This window comes from Pongo abelii, chromosome 10 (genome assembly GCF_028885655.2).
Source record: "Pongo abelii isolate AG06213 chromosome 10, NHGRI_mPonAbe1-v2.0_pri, whole genome shotgun sequence".
Taxonomy (NCBI): domain Eukaryota; kingdom Metazoa; phylum Chordata; class Mammalia; order Primates; family Hominidae; genus Pongo; species Pongo abelii.
This window is the reverse complement of record NC_071995.2, coordinates 33,418,530-33,438,131: the sequence shown is the minus strand read 5'-3', so window position 1 is coordinate 33,438,131 and position 19,602 is coordinate 33,418,530. Positions and strand designations below refer to the sequence as shown.

The 19,602-nt window shown below is 42.3% G+C and overlaps 1 protein-coding gene across 10 annotated transcripts in view; it reads right to left on the bottom strand.

Moving 5' to 3' along the window:
• BICD1 (BICD cargo adaptor 1) overlaps nt 1-19,602 on the bottom strand; it is a 274,370-nt gene that overhangs the window by 79,454 nt on the left and 175,314 nt on the right. For all 10 annotated transcript variants that reach the window (XM_063712107.1, XM_002823090.4, XM_054527085.2 and 7 more), the window contains exon 3: nt 7,858-8,010. In XM_063712107.1, the coding sequence (XP_063568177.1) occupies nt 7,858-8,010 (153 nt within the window). The remainder of the gene's footprint in view (nt 1-7,857; nt 8,011-19,602) is intronic.

Here is a 19,602-nt window from a genome sequence, read left to right as displayed (position 1 = left end):
AGTGAGCCGAGATCATGCCACTGCTCTTCAGCCTGGGCAACAGAGCAAGACTCCATCTCAAAATAAATAAAAAAATAAAAAATTCAGGCAACACTGGGCCCATCTTCACAGAGGACAAAAATCACCTGTAAGTGAGCACTGGCTGTTTCTTTTCCATCTACTTTTTCTTTTGTTTGTTTGTTTGTGACAGGGTCTTGCTCTGTTGCCCAGGCTAGAGTACAGTGGCTTGATCACAGCTCACTACAGCCTTGATCTCCCAGGCTCAATCAATCCTCCCACCTCAGCCTCCTGGGTAGCTGGGATTGCAGGCGCATACCTCCATGCTTGGCTTTTTTCTTTCCTTTTTTTTGTAGAGACAAGGTTTTGCCATGTTGCCCAGGCTGGTCTCAAACTCCTGGACTGAAGCAATCCTTCCACCTCAGCCTCCCAAAGTACTGGGATTATAGGCGTGAGCCACTGCACTCAGCCTCTACTTTTTCTTTACATCTTAATGCTATTTATAAGCTGCTTGTGGTCATTTGAGTTTGCTGCTCCTGCCCTGTGACTGACTCTCTCCAACCTTTTCCACCTAGCAAACAACCTTTCCCACACTAAAGCATCCAGCCACCTTTCCTTTATACTTGCTGACTGACTGCATTTCAACTAGGTTGTTACCTCAAGCAAAAACATGCATTTTTCACTTTATCTCTGGTAGTGAAACGGAAGGTTCATTCTCTGATTATAGGAATCTCAACTGTTAGCCAGGAAGCAGGGGGAAACTGAGGATGAAGTGTGGAGGAAGAGAGGAATCCATAAAAGCACACTCAACATGATTTACTGCTTTGCTGCAGGTGACTTGGGATGAAAGGGTATGGAAATCAGAAGGGCCTTTGCCTCCTTATGAAAGGAGAAGCAAGGATTGCCCTCAGTGTGGTTGTAAGAAAGGCAACTTGGAAATTGCTTCAGACAACAGTGTGTTTCCTTGTGTCATGGTTTCTTCCAGGCCTGCTTAAATACTGTAAAGTTGGGCTGGGCACGGTGACTCGTGCCTGTAATCCCAGCACTTTGGGAGGCTGGGGCGGGCAGATCATGAAGTCAGGAGATCAAGACCATCCTGGTTAACACGGTGACACCCTGTCTCTACTAAAAATACAAAAAAAAAAAAATTTAGCTGGGCATGGTGGCGGGCGCCTGTAGTCCCAGCTACTCGGGAGGCTGAGGCAGGCGAATGGCGTGAACTCAGGAGGCGGAGCTTGCAGTGAGCCAGGATTGCGCCACTGCACTCCAGCCTGGGCAAAAGAGCTAGACTCCGTCTCAAAAACAAAACCAAAAAAAAAAAAAAAAACTGTAAAGTCATCTTCCTCCCAACCCTTTCCTTTTCTTTCCCTGGACAACATAGGACACCTCTTGCCAACCTTTCCTAGTATTTCAACCAACCCTCTGACTGCCCCAGATTATGTGATAAGCTTATATTTGCAGACATTATTTTAGTTAGCATTGTAGACCTGTTTTGCTGCAATCTTTGTTAAACTGATGGCCTAGACCAGAGGTTGTCCAATAATAGTATGTCCTGGCCAGGCACGGTGGCTCACGCCTATAATCCCAGCACTTTGGGAGGCTGAGGCAGGCGGATCATGAGGTCAGGAGATCGAGATCATCCTGGCTAACACGGTGAAACCCCGTCTCTACTAAAAAATACAAGAAAATTAGCTGGGCGTGGTGGCGGGCACCTGTAGTCCCAGCTACTCGGGAGGCTGAGGCAGGAGAATGGCGTGAACCCGGGAGGCGGAGCTTGCAGTGAGCCGAGATCGCGCCACTGCACTCCAGCCTGGGCAACAGAGCGAGCCTCCGTCTCAAAAAAAAAATAGTATGTCCTCTGGAGCAAATTCAGCCCACCACCTATTTTTGTGTAGACAGTTCCATTGGAACACACTCCCATTTATTTGTTTACATGTTGTCTATGGCTGCTTCTACCAGAGCAGAGCTGGGTAGTTGCAAGACAGATCATGTGGCCTGCAAAACCTAAAATACTTACTATCTGGCCCTTTACAGAAAAAGTTTGCTAACTCCGGGCTTGACTTGAAGACATTAATTTAGTCTGCATTGCAGAGTTTAAAATTCAGTAGTATTTATTCAATTGATGGCCTAGACTTCCCGTAGGACCCGATCTCTTGCTATGTCACCCAGGCGGGAGTCCAGTGGCACAATCATGGCTCATTGGAGCCTCAACCTCCTGGACTCAAGTCATCCTCTCGCCAAATTTTTTTAACTTTTTTTGTAGAGACGAGGTCTCACTATGTTGCCCAGGCTGGTCTCAAACTCAAGTGATGCTCGTGACTTGGCCTAAAGTGTTGGGATTACAGGTGTGAGCTACCGTGCCCGGCCCTGATCTCTTTTTGTCTGGGCAGCTTCACTCACACCACTCACTCAAATGTGGTACAAGCTCCTACTATTCGCCCAGCTGTTTCATGTTTCTCTGCCTGGGAAAAGGCTGTCATCTGGAAAACTCTTATTCCTCTTTTAAGACCTAAGTAAAGAATCTCATCCTAACTGTGAAGTCTTTGGTGCCCACTGAGGCAAACTCATCACTCCTTTCTGTGCCGTTGTTGTAAGGCTGCACCATATGATTAGAGCCCCAGCAAAGCAGAGGAAGCAAGAAACAGAACAAGAAGGTGCTTAAAAACTGGTGTTTGGTATTTTAAAGACAACATCAAAGCAGTCACCATAGGAAAAATAAGTGCTTTATTAGGATTCCTTATAGCAACTTCATAGTTTAATAACTTTATTTTTAACTACATGAGGGTCAAGGTTAGATATCATAATCCTTTCAGAGCTTAGGAACTCTAAAGATCTTAATCTATCCCTGTGTTGCCAAACCTAACATGTGGCTTTAATATTCATTTGCACAAATTGCTAGGAGTCCCTATTGGGACTACAAGCTCTTTGAGCCAGTGACTGTATCTTTTGTCTCTAAAAAGTACATGATCTCATAGAGAGATACCCTTGAAATACCGGTTAAATGAAATAAAACTGAATTGAATACGTTTCCTAGGTCTTTTATGATATTACCTTATGTTTTTTTTTGTTTTTGTTTTTTTTTTTTGAGACAGTTTCACTCGTGTTGCCCACGCTGGAATGCAATGGTGTGATCTCAGCTCACCGCAATCTCTGCCTCCCAGGTTCAAGCCATTCTCCTGCCTCAGCCTCCCTAGCAGTTGGGATTACAGGCATGTGCCACCACGCTCAGCTAATTTTGTATTTTTAGTAGAGACTGGGTTTCTCCATGTTGGTCAGGCTGGTCTCGAACTCCAGACCTCAGGTGATCTGCCCGCCTCGGCCTCCCCAAGTGCTGGGATTACAGGCATGAGCCACCACGCCTGGCCTTTTTTTTTTTTTTTTTGAGATGGATCGGAGTCTCACTCTGTCACCCAGGCTGGAGTGCAGTGGTGCGATCTTGGCTCACTGCAACCTCTGCCTCCCGGGTTCAAGCGATTCTCCTGCCTCAGCCTCCTGAGTAGCTGGGACTACAGTTACCCGCCACCATGCCTGGCTAATTTTTTTTTTATATTTTTTGTAGAGACGGGGTTTCACTACGTTGGCCAGACTGATCTCGAACTCCTGATCTCGTGATCCGCCCACCTCAGCCTCCCAAAATGCTGGGATTACAGGCACGAGCCATTGCGCCCAGGGCGATATTCTTATATATTATTACCTGACATTGGAGGAAATGTTTCATAATAGAAGTGTGACTGAATTGTTGCTTTTTTTTTCCCCTTTTTTTTTTTTTTTTTGAGACAGGGTCTCACTCTATCGCTCAGGCTGGAGTACAGAGGTGTGATCACAGCTCACTGCAGCCTCAACCTCCCAGGCTCAAGCAATCCTTCCATCTCAGCCTCCCAAGTAGCTGGGACCACAGGTGTGCATCATCACACTTGGTTAATTTTTTTTGTTTTTGGTAGAGATGAGGTCTCCCTATGTTGCCCACGCTGGTCTCGAACTTTTGTACTCAAGTGATCCTCCTCAGCCTCCCAAAGTGCTGAGATTACAGGCATGAGCCACCGTGCCTGGTCAGTTTTTTATTCTTTCAACAAGTATTTATTTAATATCTACTGTGGATCAGGCTCTATCGTAGGTGCTATATGTTAATGGAAGGAAATGGAATGTAAACAAATGAATAAATAGACTCTTTATATAAAGTAAGAGATGTTTTTTAAACAATAATTACACTGTACTTAGAAAATAATCAATAAATAACTAAAAGAAAAATAATACTTCAGAAGGGAAAATTCTTTGAACTAAGCATTTTTAAATGGTAGTAGCTTTGCTGTTTAGAGAAACATCAAACCAGGCTGAAGGACTATACAACGTATGGGGAACTTCGGTACACAGTAACACAGCCCAATTTTGTGACCGAATGCTACTCATTGTCATCTCTTTAAAAAACTGTGGCATTTGTACATACAATATTGTACTTAATACTTCATTAATTAGGGCCGGGCATGGTGGCTCATGCCTGTAATCCCAGCACTTTGGGAAGCGGAGGTGGGCGATCACTTGAGTCCAGCCTGGGCAACATAGGGAGGGCAACATGGCAAAACCCTGTCTCAACTAAAAATACAAAAATTAGCTGGGCATGGTGGCACACGCCTGTAATCCCAGCTACTCAGGAGGCCGAGTCACAAGACTAGGAGGTGGAGGTTGCAGTGAGCCGAGATTAAGCCACTGCATTCCAGCCTGGGTGACAGAGCAAGACCCTGTCTCAAAAAAAACCCAAGAAACCAAAAAACTTTACTGATTAGAGAGAGTTTATGATAGATGCTAGCATCTATAAATAAAGATCAATTACTACTGGAAACAAACACAGCATTTTCTTAGCTGGGAGAGACTTGTGGCATTTCAGTTCCCCCAATTTCAGGGAATAAACCAGAATGGCGCTCTGTGCAGAAAATGATTTTGAATGAATTAATTAGATACTTAATTGGGAAAATTAGCATATGGCATGTTGGAAATAAAAAATGTGTAAGTCCCCCCTCCTTTTTAAAAAACTTCTGAGTTAACCATTGGATTCCATGTTTCAATTACTGGGAGAAGGGCATGGGGAAACTCACAACAGGAATGACAGTACAAATTCTCCCAGAACCAGCATCTGGGTTAATGAATACTCAAGGGATACCTTGGCAGTCTTTCAGGAATATCTAATACTGGCCTTCATTAACCTCCTGAGTCCATCAGTCTACACATGCGGCCGGGGAAGGCCCTCCAGGGAGACTGCTGGTCGTGCTCTCACCATGCTCTAGAGAGCAGTGAGGAGTGTAGGAATCGGGAAGGAAGGGCCACTTTAAATAGCTGCACTTCGAGTAAATTTGTTTCAAATCCTCTATGTGTTTCATCAATAACCAAAAAAAGGACCACAAAAAAATACCCTTCTTAGGTCAGGCGCGGTGGCTCACACCTGTAATCTCAGCACTTTGGGAGGCTGAGGCGGGCAGATCATGAGGTCAGGAGATCGAGACCATCCTGGCTAACACGTTGAAACCCCGTCTCTACTAAAAATATAAAAAATTAGCCAGGCGTGCTGGCACATGCATGTAGTCCCAGCTACTCGGGAGGCTGAGGCAGGAGAATCGCTTGAACCTGGGAGGCAGAGGTTGCAGTGAGCCAAGATCGCGCCACTGCACTCCAGCCTGGTGACAGAGTGAGACTCGGTCTCAAAAAAAAAAAAAAAAAAAAAAACCCTTCTTATTTTAAAAAGTATTCGAGAAGCATCTTTACAAATGTATTTTTCTAAATCTACATTTCTCCACTGTGAGCTCACTTATCCCAGCCAAATCAAGACCTGGGGAGCTTCTGGAATGGCCAGCCCTCAGCACACATATGGGGATTCAGTGCTTACAGAAGGAATGAGGCAGAAACACATGGGGAGACTCCAGTAGCCCTTTTCTGATGGACTGAAACTGTCCCCTTACATGCCTTCCCCCCAGCACTCCAAATCTGGGGGAAGTGGCAATGATCAGAAATCAAATTTCGGCCAGACGCTGTGGCTCGTGCTTGTAATCCCAGCACTTTGGGAGGCTGAGGTGGGCGGATCGCTTGAGCTCAGGAGTTCAAGACCAGCTTGGCCAACATGGTACAACCCTGTCTTTACTGAAAATACAAAAATTAGCTGGGTGTGGTGGCTTATGCCTGTAATCCCAGCTACTCGGGAGGCTGAGGCAGGAGAATTGCTTGAACCAGGAGGTGGTGGTTGCAGTGAGCTGAGATCATGCCACTGCACTCCAGCCTGGGCAACAGAGCAAGAGTCTGTCACAAAAAAAAAAAAAAAAAAAAGAAAGAAAGAAATCAAATTTTAATTGTGCCACTACATGGATTTTTCTCTTCTGGATTTTTTTTCTTTTCCCTCTTAACCCTTATATCTATCAAAACATTGCATCTATCAATCAATCAATCAATCAGTGTATCATGTAGATACCAACTCAGGAAGGGAGTGAGGTAAAAGCATACATCTGGGCTGGCTTCTAAGTTTACAGAGGACAAGGATCATGCCCTACGGATTCTTGTGTCTGTCCAACCTAGCACAGCGCCTGGCACATAGGCTGTTGATCTGAACTGAGAGGTGGCAACAGCGTTTAGACCAGAATAGAGGTGTCGCTGAGGAAGCACCTTGAAAAGAACTCGAACATCCAATTCACCTTTGCTTAATTAACTACTTGATTCAACTGTATTCATAAATAAATTCTTCTAAAATTACAGATTCAATAATTAATAGCTCTGAAAATCCACAATGCAAACCAATCAGGAAAATTAAGCTATCAAAGTCCCATTACAGCAAAAAAATCATTTAAATGTACAAATGTAATCTTTGTAGTCAGGTTACAGCTGAAAAAGAAAACAGGCATTTTCTTTTTTTCTTTTTTTTTTTTCGAGACGTAATCTCACTCTGTCACCTAGGCTGGAGTGCAGTGGTGTAATCTTGGCTCACTGCAACCTCCACCTCCCGGGTTCAAGCAATTCTCCTGCCTTAGCCTCCTGAGTAGCTGAGATTACAGGCGCCCACCAACATGCCTGGCTAATTTTTGTATTTTTAGCAGAGATGGGGTTTCATCATGTTGGCCAGACTGGTGTCAAACTCCTGACCTCAGGTGATCCACCCGCCTCAGCCTCCCAAAGTGCTGGGATTATGGGTGTGAACCACCACACCCGGCCTCTTTTTCTTATAATTTTGCTTTTCTTGATTTATACTTCATAATCCATTCCCCTCTATGATTTGAAAGCAATTTACAGAAAAAATTTTAAGGGAGTGAGAGACCAGTGATTGTAGGGAGACCCTAAGCTCACAGAAAAGCTTACAGACCCAGGCTTTTTTTTTCTTTTTTTTTTTTTAAGACGGAGTCTCACTCTGTCACCAAGGCTGGAGTGCAGTGGCACAATCTGGGCTCACTGCTACCTCAACCTCTCGGGTTCAAGTGATTCTCCTGCCTCAGCCTCCCAAGTAGCTGAGATTACAGGTACATACCAACACGCCCGGCTAAGACTCAGGCTTTTAATGAGAAGTTGTCAGGTTAAATTTGTTACGATACATTTGACTTATGAAATAAATGAACGCAGAGCTAAAATAAAAACTAAAATTCTTTTTCTTATTCAATAAAACTTTAGTGTACACTAACTATACTACTTACAGGTGTATTTTTTCCTTCTATATTTTAGCTGAAATAGGAGGTTTGGGACATTTCAGTAGATAAATGCTATAGAGAGAAGATAAAAGAGTAACAATAAATTCTGACAAGTTCCTTCCTGAGAAATAAAGAGGAGATTTAACCCTAGTGGTCAGAAGATGTAGATCCATCTTCAGTATAACTCACAAAATTTCTTAAACCTTACCTGGTTCTGCTTCAACGTGGACACTAGTTTCTGCAATGTGATATTTTCTTCTTCCAATTCAGTATAGTCCTGAAGGAGCCGTGCCTCCCGGAACTTATATTCTCGGATTTCATCCTTCATCCGTATTCTCTGTAGCTCCACCATCTCATTGTTCTGAAACAACAGAGTAAACAGTCAATACATAACTCTCTTATTGTAGATTTTACAAGGTATAAAGTCCTGGTAGTTAAAAATAATAATAAAAATACCTCATGGGGTGTAAATTGTTACTGCCTTTTTTCGAATGGCAATTTAGTGGTATCTGTCAAAAACTTAAAAGCACATATATACTACCCAGCAATTCAACATCTAAAAATCATTCTTAAGTATGTTTTCATAGAAGTAAATAAAAAGAGAAATAAATCCATGTATACTTACACAAAAAATTGGAAACAGTCTAAATGTTTGCTATTTGGGGAAGACATTATCATGCATCCATTGAATGGAACATTATAAAATTATTTTAAGAAATGAGAAAGGCCGGGCGCTGTGGTTCACGCCTGTAATCCCAGCACTTTGGGAAGTCAAGGCAGGTGGATCACCTGAGGTCAGGAGTTTGAGACCAACCTGGCCAACATGGTGAAACCCCGTCTCTACTAAAAATACAAAAAAAAAAAAAAAAAAAAAAAATTAGCCAGGCGTGGTGGTGGGCGCCTGTAATCCCAGCTACTTGGGAGGCTGAGGCAGGAGAGTCACTTGAACCCAGGATGCGGAGGTTGCAGTGAGCCGAGATCAGGCCACTTCACTCCAGCCTGGGCAACAGAGGAAGACTCCGTCTCAAAAACAGAAAAAAAGAATGAGGAGAAACTTTATTGTACTAAAATGGAAATGTAGTCACAATATATTATTAAATGTAAAAAGCAAGTTATAGATTAGTATGCATATTAGGATCCCAGGTAAGTTAGAAATACAGTGAACACACACATACACAGATACATGCACACTTCCATGTCAGAAAAAATATTTGTAAGAATATCCAGAAAACTGTCAATAGTGGTGATTTATAAAGGATTAGACTGGGCAAGCCACAGGGATAAGGAGAGGAGCCTATTAGTTTCATTTTATGTCCTTCTGGATCATTTCAATTTTTTTTTTTTAACAACAAGCTTGTATTACCAGGTCTTATGTGTAAAGTTACAGGATATAAATCAATCAGTTAAGTAAAATATTTAACTTTTTCCATAAACTTATATGGCAAGTATAAGCTATGTTTTAGTTCAAAATGTATAATGACCACATAATAGATATAAACATTTATACATGTAACATATTCACAGTTATGGAAAGATGGGATATAAAAGTTTTCTTTTAATTAAGGATTAATTAGATTTGTTTCCTATTCAAACAAAGAGAAATATGGGAAAAAGTATCACAGAAGCCAAAAACCACATTTTCTTATGTAATACCTAGATATCCATATGGGAAAAAAATGAGTCATGATGCATTTGGCCTTCACATCATAATTTGTGGAGCCTTGATATAGCGGTAGGTAGGACTGACAATGAATAGAAACTGCTATTGCAACATGGATGAATGTCACTAATATATTGACGGAAATAAGCCAGATGCAAAAGACTACATACAATATGATTCTGCATGTAAAGTTCAAAAACATGCTATGTAGGTTCAGTTGTCTCCCAAAAAAAGACAAGTTGAAGTCCTAACTCCCAGGGTCTTTACAAAGGTAAAAATTAAAATGAGATCATTAGAGGAGGCCCAATCTGATAGGGCTGCTGTCTTTATAAAAAGGGGAAATTCAGCCACACAGAAACTGACACATACCTCTGCGTGTGGGGTGGGAAGACTATGTGAAGAAACACAGGGAAAAGATGGCCACGTGACCATGGAGGCAAAGACTGAAGTGACCCATCTACATGCCAAGGAACATCAAGGATTGCCAGCAAACACCAGAAGACAGGAAGGGGCAAGGAAAGGTCCTTCCCTAGAGCTGCCAGAGGGAGCATGGCCCTGCCGACACCATGATTTCTGACTTCTGGCCTCCAGAACTGTGAGACAATAAATTTCTGTTGTTTTAAAGCCAACCAGACTTTGTTACGGCAGCCCTAAGAAAAGAATATGTGTGCAAAACTAATCTATAGTGACAGAAGTAAATGCACTGTTATCTTTGCAGGAGGGTAGGGTGACATGTGCAAGCACTAGAAACATTTTAAAGATGTTTATCTTTATCTATCCTAACAGAGAGCCAGCTCTAGAAGTATACCTGATTTTCCTACGTATGCTTTCAAATGTCTCTCGTCTTGCTTCATAGTCTACAGATTTTTTTTTTTTTTTAAAGACATGGTCTCACTCCGTCACCCATGCTACAGTGCAGTGGCATGATCACGGCTCACTGCAGCCTTGACCTCCCAGGCTCAAGTGATTCTCCCACCTCAGCCTCCTAAGTAGCTGGGACTACAGGTATACACCAGCACAACTGGCTCATTTTTGTATTTTTTGTAGAGATGGTATTTCACTATGTGGCCCAGGCTGGTCTCAAACTCGGGAAGGCAATCCTTGTGCCTCAGCCCCCAAAGTGCTGGGATTACAGGTGTGAGCCACTGTGCCCAGCCTTCTACAAATTTAATATTTTTTTTTTTTTGGTAGAAGCAGGGTCTTGCTCCATTGCCCAGGTGCCTTAATCACAGCTCAATGTAGCCTTGACCTCCCAGGCTTAAGTGATCCTCCCACCTCAGCCTCCTGAGTAGCTGGGCCTACAGATGCACACCATCACGCCCAGCTAATTTTTAAATTTTTTGTAGAGGTGGGGTCTCGCCATGTTGCCTAAGCTGGTCTGGAATGCCTGGGCTCAAGCAATCCTCCTGCTTTGGCCTCCCAAAGTGCTGGGATTATAAGCATGAGCCACTACACCCGGCCTATATTCTACAGATGTTAACTATAAATAACTGCCTTTGCCTCTGGTTTTCAGAGTTATGTTCAGTTGTCTATTTGAACATGGTGATGTTTTTTCTTCTGACTTGACTCCTGAGTACAGCTCTTCCTAGTTCTGTTTATGCACATGTGAAAACAACAAATTATAAACACATAATCTTTCATGTAAAAAAATGAAAAATTCAGCTCCAGAATCACTGAAGCAGTTCCAGCTAATAAAATAGGCAGACACTGTAATCTCTAAGTAGTGGCGTTAGCTCAGAGTTTTGGGGAGGATAAGGGGTTGTTGACTGTGGTGTAAAGACGGATGTTAAAAAAATTATTCTGACACTTGTTAAAATGGTAAGGAAGACTTCATTCAAAACCATTGCAATTGGAGGGGAAAAAGAAGGGGCTCAACTCTGAAACAGCAAGAGCAAGTGAAGATTTATAGCCAAGAACAGCGTGAGGAGGTCAAAGGATGGGAAATTGCTAAAAGGACACATCAAGGGCAGGGGAATTCTTGCTAAGCTGGCCTTACAGGACTCTTGCTAAAGGCAGTCCAAGGACTTAGACATCAAAAGGGTGGAGGATGAAGACCTTGATCAGATATCAAGGGTAATTAGATATCTAGGGTTGGGAGATGACTTAGCAGAATTCCTTGCTAAGGCTGGGCTGGGCAGGCCAAAGCTGGGGGTGGAGCAAGGTTGAAGCCTGGTCCAAAAGAGACATTAGCAGAGCATGACTGAAGCTTGGTTAAGGAGAGAGTCTTTGACACCTCACAGTCATGAACTGCAGTCTGATAACAATGAAAGCTAAGAAAGTTTGCAAGACACTTTACCTGGTGATAATATGAATATAGATCCTAACTTGGGCAGGGCCAAAGCTTTTTTGGCATCAGAAGATTTTTATCCATTCTGTATCTTATCATCATAAAAGCTCACTGGCTAGCTTGTAAGGAGTTCCCCGGAGACGTGCAGATTTCATCAATTTAATGTAATATCCTATGGAATGTAATCATCAATCCTGAAGCTATACAAACTAATTGGTTGTTTTGGAAACCTGCTTTCAACCTACTATACGTAACCTCATTTATATATAAGGGGTTGGAGCCCCTTGTTATTCAGAATGCTTCTAGGCTGTCTGGTGTTTCTCACTTTAGCTCTCATTATAATAAACTGGTAACTCCAACACAGTCATTTCATCAACACTTTAGTAATTCACCTATGCCTACTCCACCAATTGACTTTAGCCTAATCCTCTCTTTTCAGCTTCCCTCTGTTTTTATCGGTGCTGACCTCTTAAAGCAATTCTGTTATACTATAGGTCACAAGTGTCAACATAGAAGTCTTCTGAAAATAGAGTTTGACAACTTAAAAGAACCTTACCAATGGCTTCTATGAATTTCCTAAAAACAAAAAAATGGGCTTCTGTTTCTTGCCTCTCTAAAGGAGATTATTTTAAGCAAATATGCCTGAATTTGTTAAATAGTAAATATTGGTATATAATACTGTTGAAATGTGGTTTTCCCAGCTCTAGAAAGCTACTGCCCAATCATCCTTTATAAACAATAGACTCTGGGGCTGGGTACGGTGGCTCACGCCTGTAATCCCAGCACTTTGGGAGGCTGAGGTGGGCGGATCACAAGTTCAAGAGATCAAACCATCCTGGCCAACATGGTGAAACCCTGTCTCTACTAAGAATACAAAAATTAGCTGGGCGTGGTGGCACGCACCTGTAGTCCCAGCTACTTGGGAGGCTGAGGCAGGAGAATCACTTGAACCTGGGAGGCAGAAGTTGCAGTGAGCCGAGATCGCACCACTGCACTCCAGCCTGGCAACAGAGCAAGATTGTCTCAAACAAACAAACACACAAACAAACAACAGACTCTGACATCAGAATAGATATATGGAATAGCAAAAAAGAATTTTCTTATTTCTGCCAAGATAACTGAAAAAAGTTAGCAATGACCCCAAAAAAATCATAAAATACAATTTACATAGAATACCTACTTTTCGCACTCTGTGAGTATGGTGCAGTGGGGAAATGGAGGTCCCTCTGCAAGTTTCAAAAGCTTTCAAAGAAGTCACATGATCTGGCCCTACCTCTGTCTCCAACCACTCTGCCCCTCAATCTTTGGCTCCGGCCACAGGAGCTTTCCTTCTGCTCCTCTATCCCATTGGACATGCCAGCTTGCTTCTGCCTTGAGGCTTCTTTACTCCTCTTTCCAGAACTCCCTGCCCTTAGATCAAGGGCTCCTAATCTCATATTGTGCCGTGACCCTCTTTGACAATGTGCTGAAGCCTATGTACCTCTTCTCAGAATAATATTTTAAAAAGTGTAAAAGACAAAATTACAAAAAACACCAAACATGTTAAAATTACTATAATTTTTTTTTTTTTTTGATAGAGTCTTGCTCTGTCACCCAGGCTGGAGTACAGTGGCATGATCTTGGCTCACGGCAACCTCTGCCTCCCAGGTTCAAGTGATTCTTGTGCCTCAGCCTCCCAAGTAGCTGGGATTACAGGTGCCTGCTACCACACCTGGCTAATTTTTGTATTTTTACTATAGACAGGATTTCGTTGTGTTGGCCAGGCTGGTCTTGAACTTCTGACCTCAAGTGATCCACCTGCGTTGGCCTCCCAAAGTGCTGGGATTACAAGCGTGAGTCACCAAGCCCGGCCAACTTATTATAATAATTTTTAAAATTATGACATAGGCTGGGCACAGTGGTTCATGCCTGTAACCCCCACACTTTGGGAGGCTGAGATGGGAGGATCACTTGAGTCCAGGAGTTTGAGACCAGCCTGGGCAACATGGTGAGCCCCATCCAGAAGATCATTTTGTACAAAAAAAGAACATGCCAAAATTAGCCAGGTATGGTGGTGCACACTTATAGTCCCAGCTAGTCAGGGGGCTGAAGTGGGAGGATTGCTTGAGCCCCAAAGGTCAAGCCTGCAGTGAGCCATGATCATGCCACTACACTCCAGCCTGGGCTACAGAGTGAGACCCTGTCTCAGGAAAAAAAAAAAAAATTAGGACTTGGTAGGTGACAGATAAGTATATTAATGGCCCCCAATTAATCACACTTCCCTGAAGTCACAACCCATGGAATTTCCTCTCAAACTGACTGAGCTGGCCTTTGGATTTGTTATGACTCACAGAAGACAGTGGAAGTGCTGGGGAGTTCTGAGCCTGAGCCTCACGGGGCTTTGTGGCTCATGCTCTTGCTGTCTTGTAACACTGTGACTATGTGAAGAGCCCCAGGGTAGCCTGTTGGAGCCATGTGGCCCAGCCTGCAGTCAGCACCAGCTGCTGGGCATGAGGGGAAGGCCATCTTGGACTATTTGGCCCAGTGGGGCTGTCAGATGACTGCAACCCCACGAGCAATCCTGGCAAGTCCTTAAGAACCACCCAGCCGAGGCCAGGCACAGTGGCTCATGCCTGTAATCCCAGCACTTTGGGAGGCCGAGGCGGGCAGATCACGAGGTCAGGAGATCGAGATCACCCTGGCTAACACGGTGAAACCTCGTTTCTACTAAAAAATATAAAAAAGTAACCAGGTGTGGTGGTGGGCACCTGTAGTCCCAGCTACTCGGGAGGCTGAGGCAGGAGAATGGCGTGAACCCAGGAGGCGGAGCTTGCAGTGAGCCAAGATCGTGCCACTGCACTCTAGCCTGGGCAACAGAGACAGACTCCATCTCAAAAAAAAAAAAAAAAAAAACCACCCAGCTGAGCACAGACCAAATTGCTGACCAACAGAATCATGGGTTATTGTTTAAAGCTCCCAAACTGTGGGTCATTCATTACCCAGTAATAAATAATCAATACAGTAATACATGTGTTTCTTTATTAACACAATTAGAATCAGATCTAATATCACATCCAAGAAATCTCATATTTCAAAGCAATGATAACATTTCAAGACACCTGTGAAAACTGAGATATAATTTTAAAAAACTATACTTTCTACTGGTAACAAAGTAACAAGTGCTACTAGTACCACTGAGATTTGTTGTCTACATTCAAATAGAAGAAAATGCTAAATTTCAGTCTGAGTTGAGTGAAAATAAAGATGTAATTATTTTTCCGATCCCAGTTTATAGACCTCCTGAAATCTATCCACAGACTCCCAGAACCTCAGCTGAAAAACTCTTCTGCTTTTACTTGTTATTTAAGTCTCATTTCAGATGTCATCTCCTCAGAGAAACCTTCCCTGAGCAACTAATATAAAATGGCTCCCCTCCCCCTCCACTCACCCATCAGAGTTACTTTATAGATTAGTATTTAGCATAGAGTACATACTTAGAAAATAAGTGTTGACAGAATGACACTGATTATTATTTGAAACTGACTACTTACTTTTTATACATTTTATATTTATTACATTTCCTTCTGCATCTGAATATAATGATCCTTTTCTGCCTTGTTATCCTGTGTCCCTAATACCTGGCACACTTTAGGCCCTGATGACCATGGAATGAATAATAAAACAGGTATACAAGTGGTTAATCACAAAAAAAAATTATTACAAAGATGACAGCTTCCTGTGTTGTGTTATTTGAGAAGGAGGCACAAAGGGAGAACAATGCACTTTGAAATAAAATACACCTAAATCTTCAAAATAACTTGACTTGTTATAATTCTTCTCCAATATATTGTCAGGTTACTTGGTTTCTGCCTTCTGTTCCTTGTGCAATACTTGGAGCATAGTGCAGAATAACTGTAGAATGGAAAATAGTAGTGTTCCCCTAATTTGGCTATAAAGTCAAATTACAGTATTTCATTACATTCTTTTTTTGTAGAAACATATCATCTTAATTTTTTTCTTTCTTGAAAAATCTATCAACTGAGTGAATTATATATATATTTACTTATTTTTCCTTATTTAATATGTATAAAAAAGATACCAGGAAGCCCAATGAACTGGATGCCAGTCATTTACATAAAATTGTAACGAAAAATGTTAAGATACAAGAGATTCTGAAATGGGAATATATACGTTGTAAAAAATATAACGGCTAATAATCTGGCTTATATACTCTGGGAATTAACCATAAAATCTTATGCAGTGAAACAGTAAATGTCAAGAAAATTTAAGACCACAGCAAAGCTAATGAGGATCACTAACAACTCGTAAAATAACTAATGAAAACTCCTGATGCTAATTAAGGAAAAGGAAGAGCTTGGCCTGCAAGACTGGTTAAGGTGAAAGACTCACTGAGATAAACAGACACAAGGCCCAGAGGAAGAAAACTGGTCTTATTTATTTTGCTAAAAATCCTTGCTTTTTGAATTGCCAGCGATTATATTCTAGGGGCATGTTCTTTAATTCCACAATAAATTTAAAAGATTGCAACTGTTGTGTTTTGCACCACTCATCATACATTTATCTCCTACAATTTTTTTTTCTTCCTGGGATAAGATGGTGCTGAGCTCTGCTAAAAATTCCCATCAAGAATAACCAGGGTAAGAAAAATAATGCACGAGAGAAAGGGGAGAAAATGGCACAACAGGGGAATGCTTTAGCTTTTCACCTCCAGGGAGCTGAGTCTCAGCTCCTCAGGGGAGAGGGGATTAGCTTGAGATGGCAGAGATAGACTCACCTCATTATTTGCATTGCACCTGAGCACAGCAGCATTCTTATAGTTTAGTTTAATTAACATTAAAAAGATTTCTTTATGTAGGAATCATAAATTCCCTTCACTATTGTCAAGAAGAAAAAATACAGATGAACACTTGTCACCACACAGAGTCGATATATTAAAAATAATACTGCCTTCCAGTTTTAATGCTCTTAGTCTTTTATAAATTAATTATACCCATTGTCACATTAGATATTAATAATAGCTTGGTTAGGTGGGTAACAAACCCCTGTTTACTATCTGCAAAACAGGAATCCTAATACTTAAGATTACATGATAATTGTGAGGATTTAATGATACAACATGGTAAAATGAGCAAGGATGTTAGACATACAGATAATTTATGGTAACACAAGCAGAAGTTCACACGCAAAAGCCTAAGGAATTGATTACCCCTGGGTGAGCCAGGGAACGCTTTATAAAGGAAGTTACCATTGGGTAGAAACTTGAAGGAAAAGTAAAGGTTAACTAAATGGAGATAGAGGAGGACAGATTTTCCAGCCAGAGATAAACCTTCAAACAGAAGTAGGCTTATATTTGTGTTGAAGGCAATGCTAAAATTCTCCAGTCAGACTGAGCATTTCCTTAGAGCCCCAGAAAGCCTGGAGCAGTGATCAAAAGAAAAGAGAAGACAGAAACTGAGAAAAATCTGGAAAACAGCTAGTCATTTTCCGCATATGCCTAAGTTCGGTGCTATTTTGTAGAATAAAATGTTAAATTAGTCTAGTGTCGCGAACCTCTGAAGCAGCGGGAGGAACCAAAATATAGTCAGCGCTTGGAATCTTTAAAGTCCTTAACTAGGCTGTGGTTTAGGGAACGGTGCAGTTTAGTGTGGTTGGAGCAAAGTAACTGGAGACGGATTCCGCAGGAAATTCTACTTTAAACAAAGGAATCTGGGAACCATCAAAGACTTTTAAGCAAAGCAGCCACAAGATCAGACCTATGTTTTGCCAGTGACTCTGTTGAGAGTTGCGAGGGTGGACTTTAGCAAGAAAGGTCAAAGAGAACAAATTAAGCAGCTGCTCCAATGCCCAACATGAGAGAAGACATGAAGAATACGGAGCGGACAGATCGGGGAACATCTTGGTTAGAATGAACAGGATTTGGTCGCTGACTGATGTGATAATACAAGAAAACAAAGAGTAAGGAACTACGGCCTAATAACAATAAAAGTACCTAGAGTTGTTATAGAAAAAGAAATTTTATAACAAAGTGAATGTGAGAGTCAACGATGTATCCTATAAATAATTATAAGTAGTGTTACTCTTGATAGTCAAACCAGGAATTTCTGGATCCTAGAGGGGAGTAAGGGAGAACAACTGATCTGGTCCAGGTGGAGAAAGCTGGAGAGAGGGGTGTGGGAACAGGCCTTCTCACTTTTCCCCCAGGGAGTGCCACTGGCAGGGAGTTCTGGCAGTCCAAGACCCTAATATTCATTGTCATTCATTTGGCCAAAAATGAACTCTTCTTTTGTTGCAGACAGGAGTGGACAACAGTTCTCCTTGCTCCCCACCCCACAGGGATTTCTGTGTTGGGGCCAACAAGGCCTGACCTTCAGTAGTTAAGGAAAGTTTCGGGGTAGAGGGAGGGCAAGGAAGGGAAGAGGTGACCCACTTTAGCCCAAGTGAGCCCAGTGACATTGTTGGCTGCATGGCCGCTATTCTCCATACCTTGGGACAATCACATGCTTTATTTGAAAATTCCAGGGGCACAAGGCTCTGAGTTTCTCTTTTGTAGAAAACAAGAAGGCTGGGACCCCTGGATGTCAGATCCATGGGACAGGCCCAGACTTCTCAATCCTCAACCTTCTCAACACAGGTGATCTGCTCCTGTACCCACATGAGCCACTCACACCCATATCATTTGCCATGTTATCACCAATAACTGCACCTCTGATTCTTCCAAATCAGGCTCTGCAGTTCTTCCAACCACTCATTCTTCCACCTCATCGACGTTTCCTATCCTTTGATCCCCAATTTGCTCATTATCTACAACACTCGTTCTTCACTTCTTTGATTTCACCATCATCGCATACTTACTGACTTGCAAACACATTTAATTCTGTCTCATCTCTCTCTTTTGGTCATAAAACCTAACTCTCTGGCTTCTCTACGCATGCTCATAGCTGAGGAGAACTGGAGAAACGACAGATCTGTGCTGACTGGGGACTAGTTTCAGCTGTAACTCGTGGAGAGGCAGTGGAGAGGAGTGGAGTGGTAAAGTGCCCAGACTCTGAGCAAGATGTCCCCGGGTTCAGATCCTGACTTCAGTATTAACTAAATTTGGTCAAAATCACTGATAAGAGTGATGGACTTAAAAAAAAAACAAAAAGTCCTGAATCTCTCAAATTCTAACAGGCTGTAAATACTGTCTAGTGGTCATACTACATGTTTACAGTATAGCAAGTTATTTACTTCTCTCTCTTCCTACAATCAGTCCGTCTTCCCTCCCTGAAAACCTTGCCTCATATTTCCTTAAGGGGGAAAAAAACCCAAGGAGATATGGCTTCTATCCCCACCTTCATTTTCATTGTTGCTTCCATTCTACTGCAGACAGTTTAAAGACAGTAAGTCCCATCTTAAAACAAACAAATCTTAACCTTTATATTCATATTTCCACTTCTACGGTCATGAACATCTATTCTTAAATCACATTCCTCCTCAATCCTCCCAAAGAACACTGAACCTGGTCTCGTCAAAGTCATCAACAACTTGCACGTTGTCATTGGATCGGTGGCCACCTCTGTATCTTCCTCTTTCTGGGCTTCTTCAACAGCATGTGCTGCTTTTGGAAACACTTTCTCCTGTGGCTTCCCAGACATCTGAACTCTTACCTGCCTGGCTGCTTCTTTGCAGTCCCCTCTTCTCTGCTCAACCTCTAAAGGTTGAGCTGTCCAGGTCTGTACCAAGCCCCTCCTTTTGCTGTTTCCTCACTTCCCAAAAGCAACCTCATCCAGGCCTCCAGCTTTAGATATCTCCTTGCATGCTGATGATTCCCAAATCCACGTCAGGATTAATAAAACCCTATGTGACTTGCCCTGACCTCCTTGAAAGAGCTCAGGAGGTATCTTTCTCCCACTCAACCCTCATCCGCTTTGCTCCCCTCCCTGGCCTTCTGTTGGTTCTTCAAAGACTTCGAGGTGCAGCCTGGGCAACGTGGCAAAACCCTGACTCTACAAAAAGTACAAAAATTA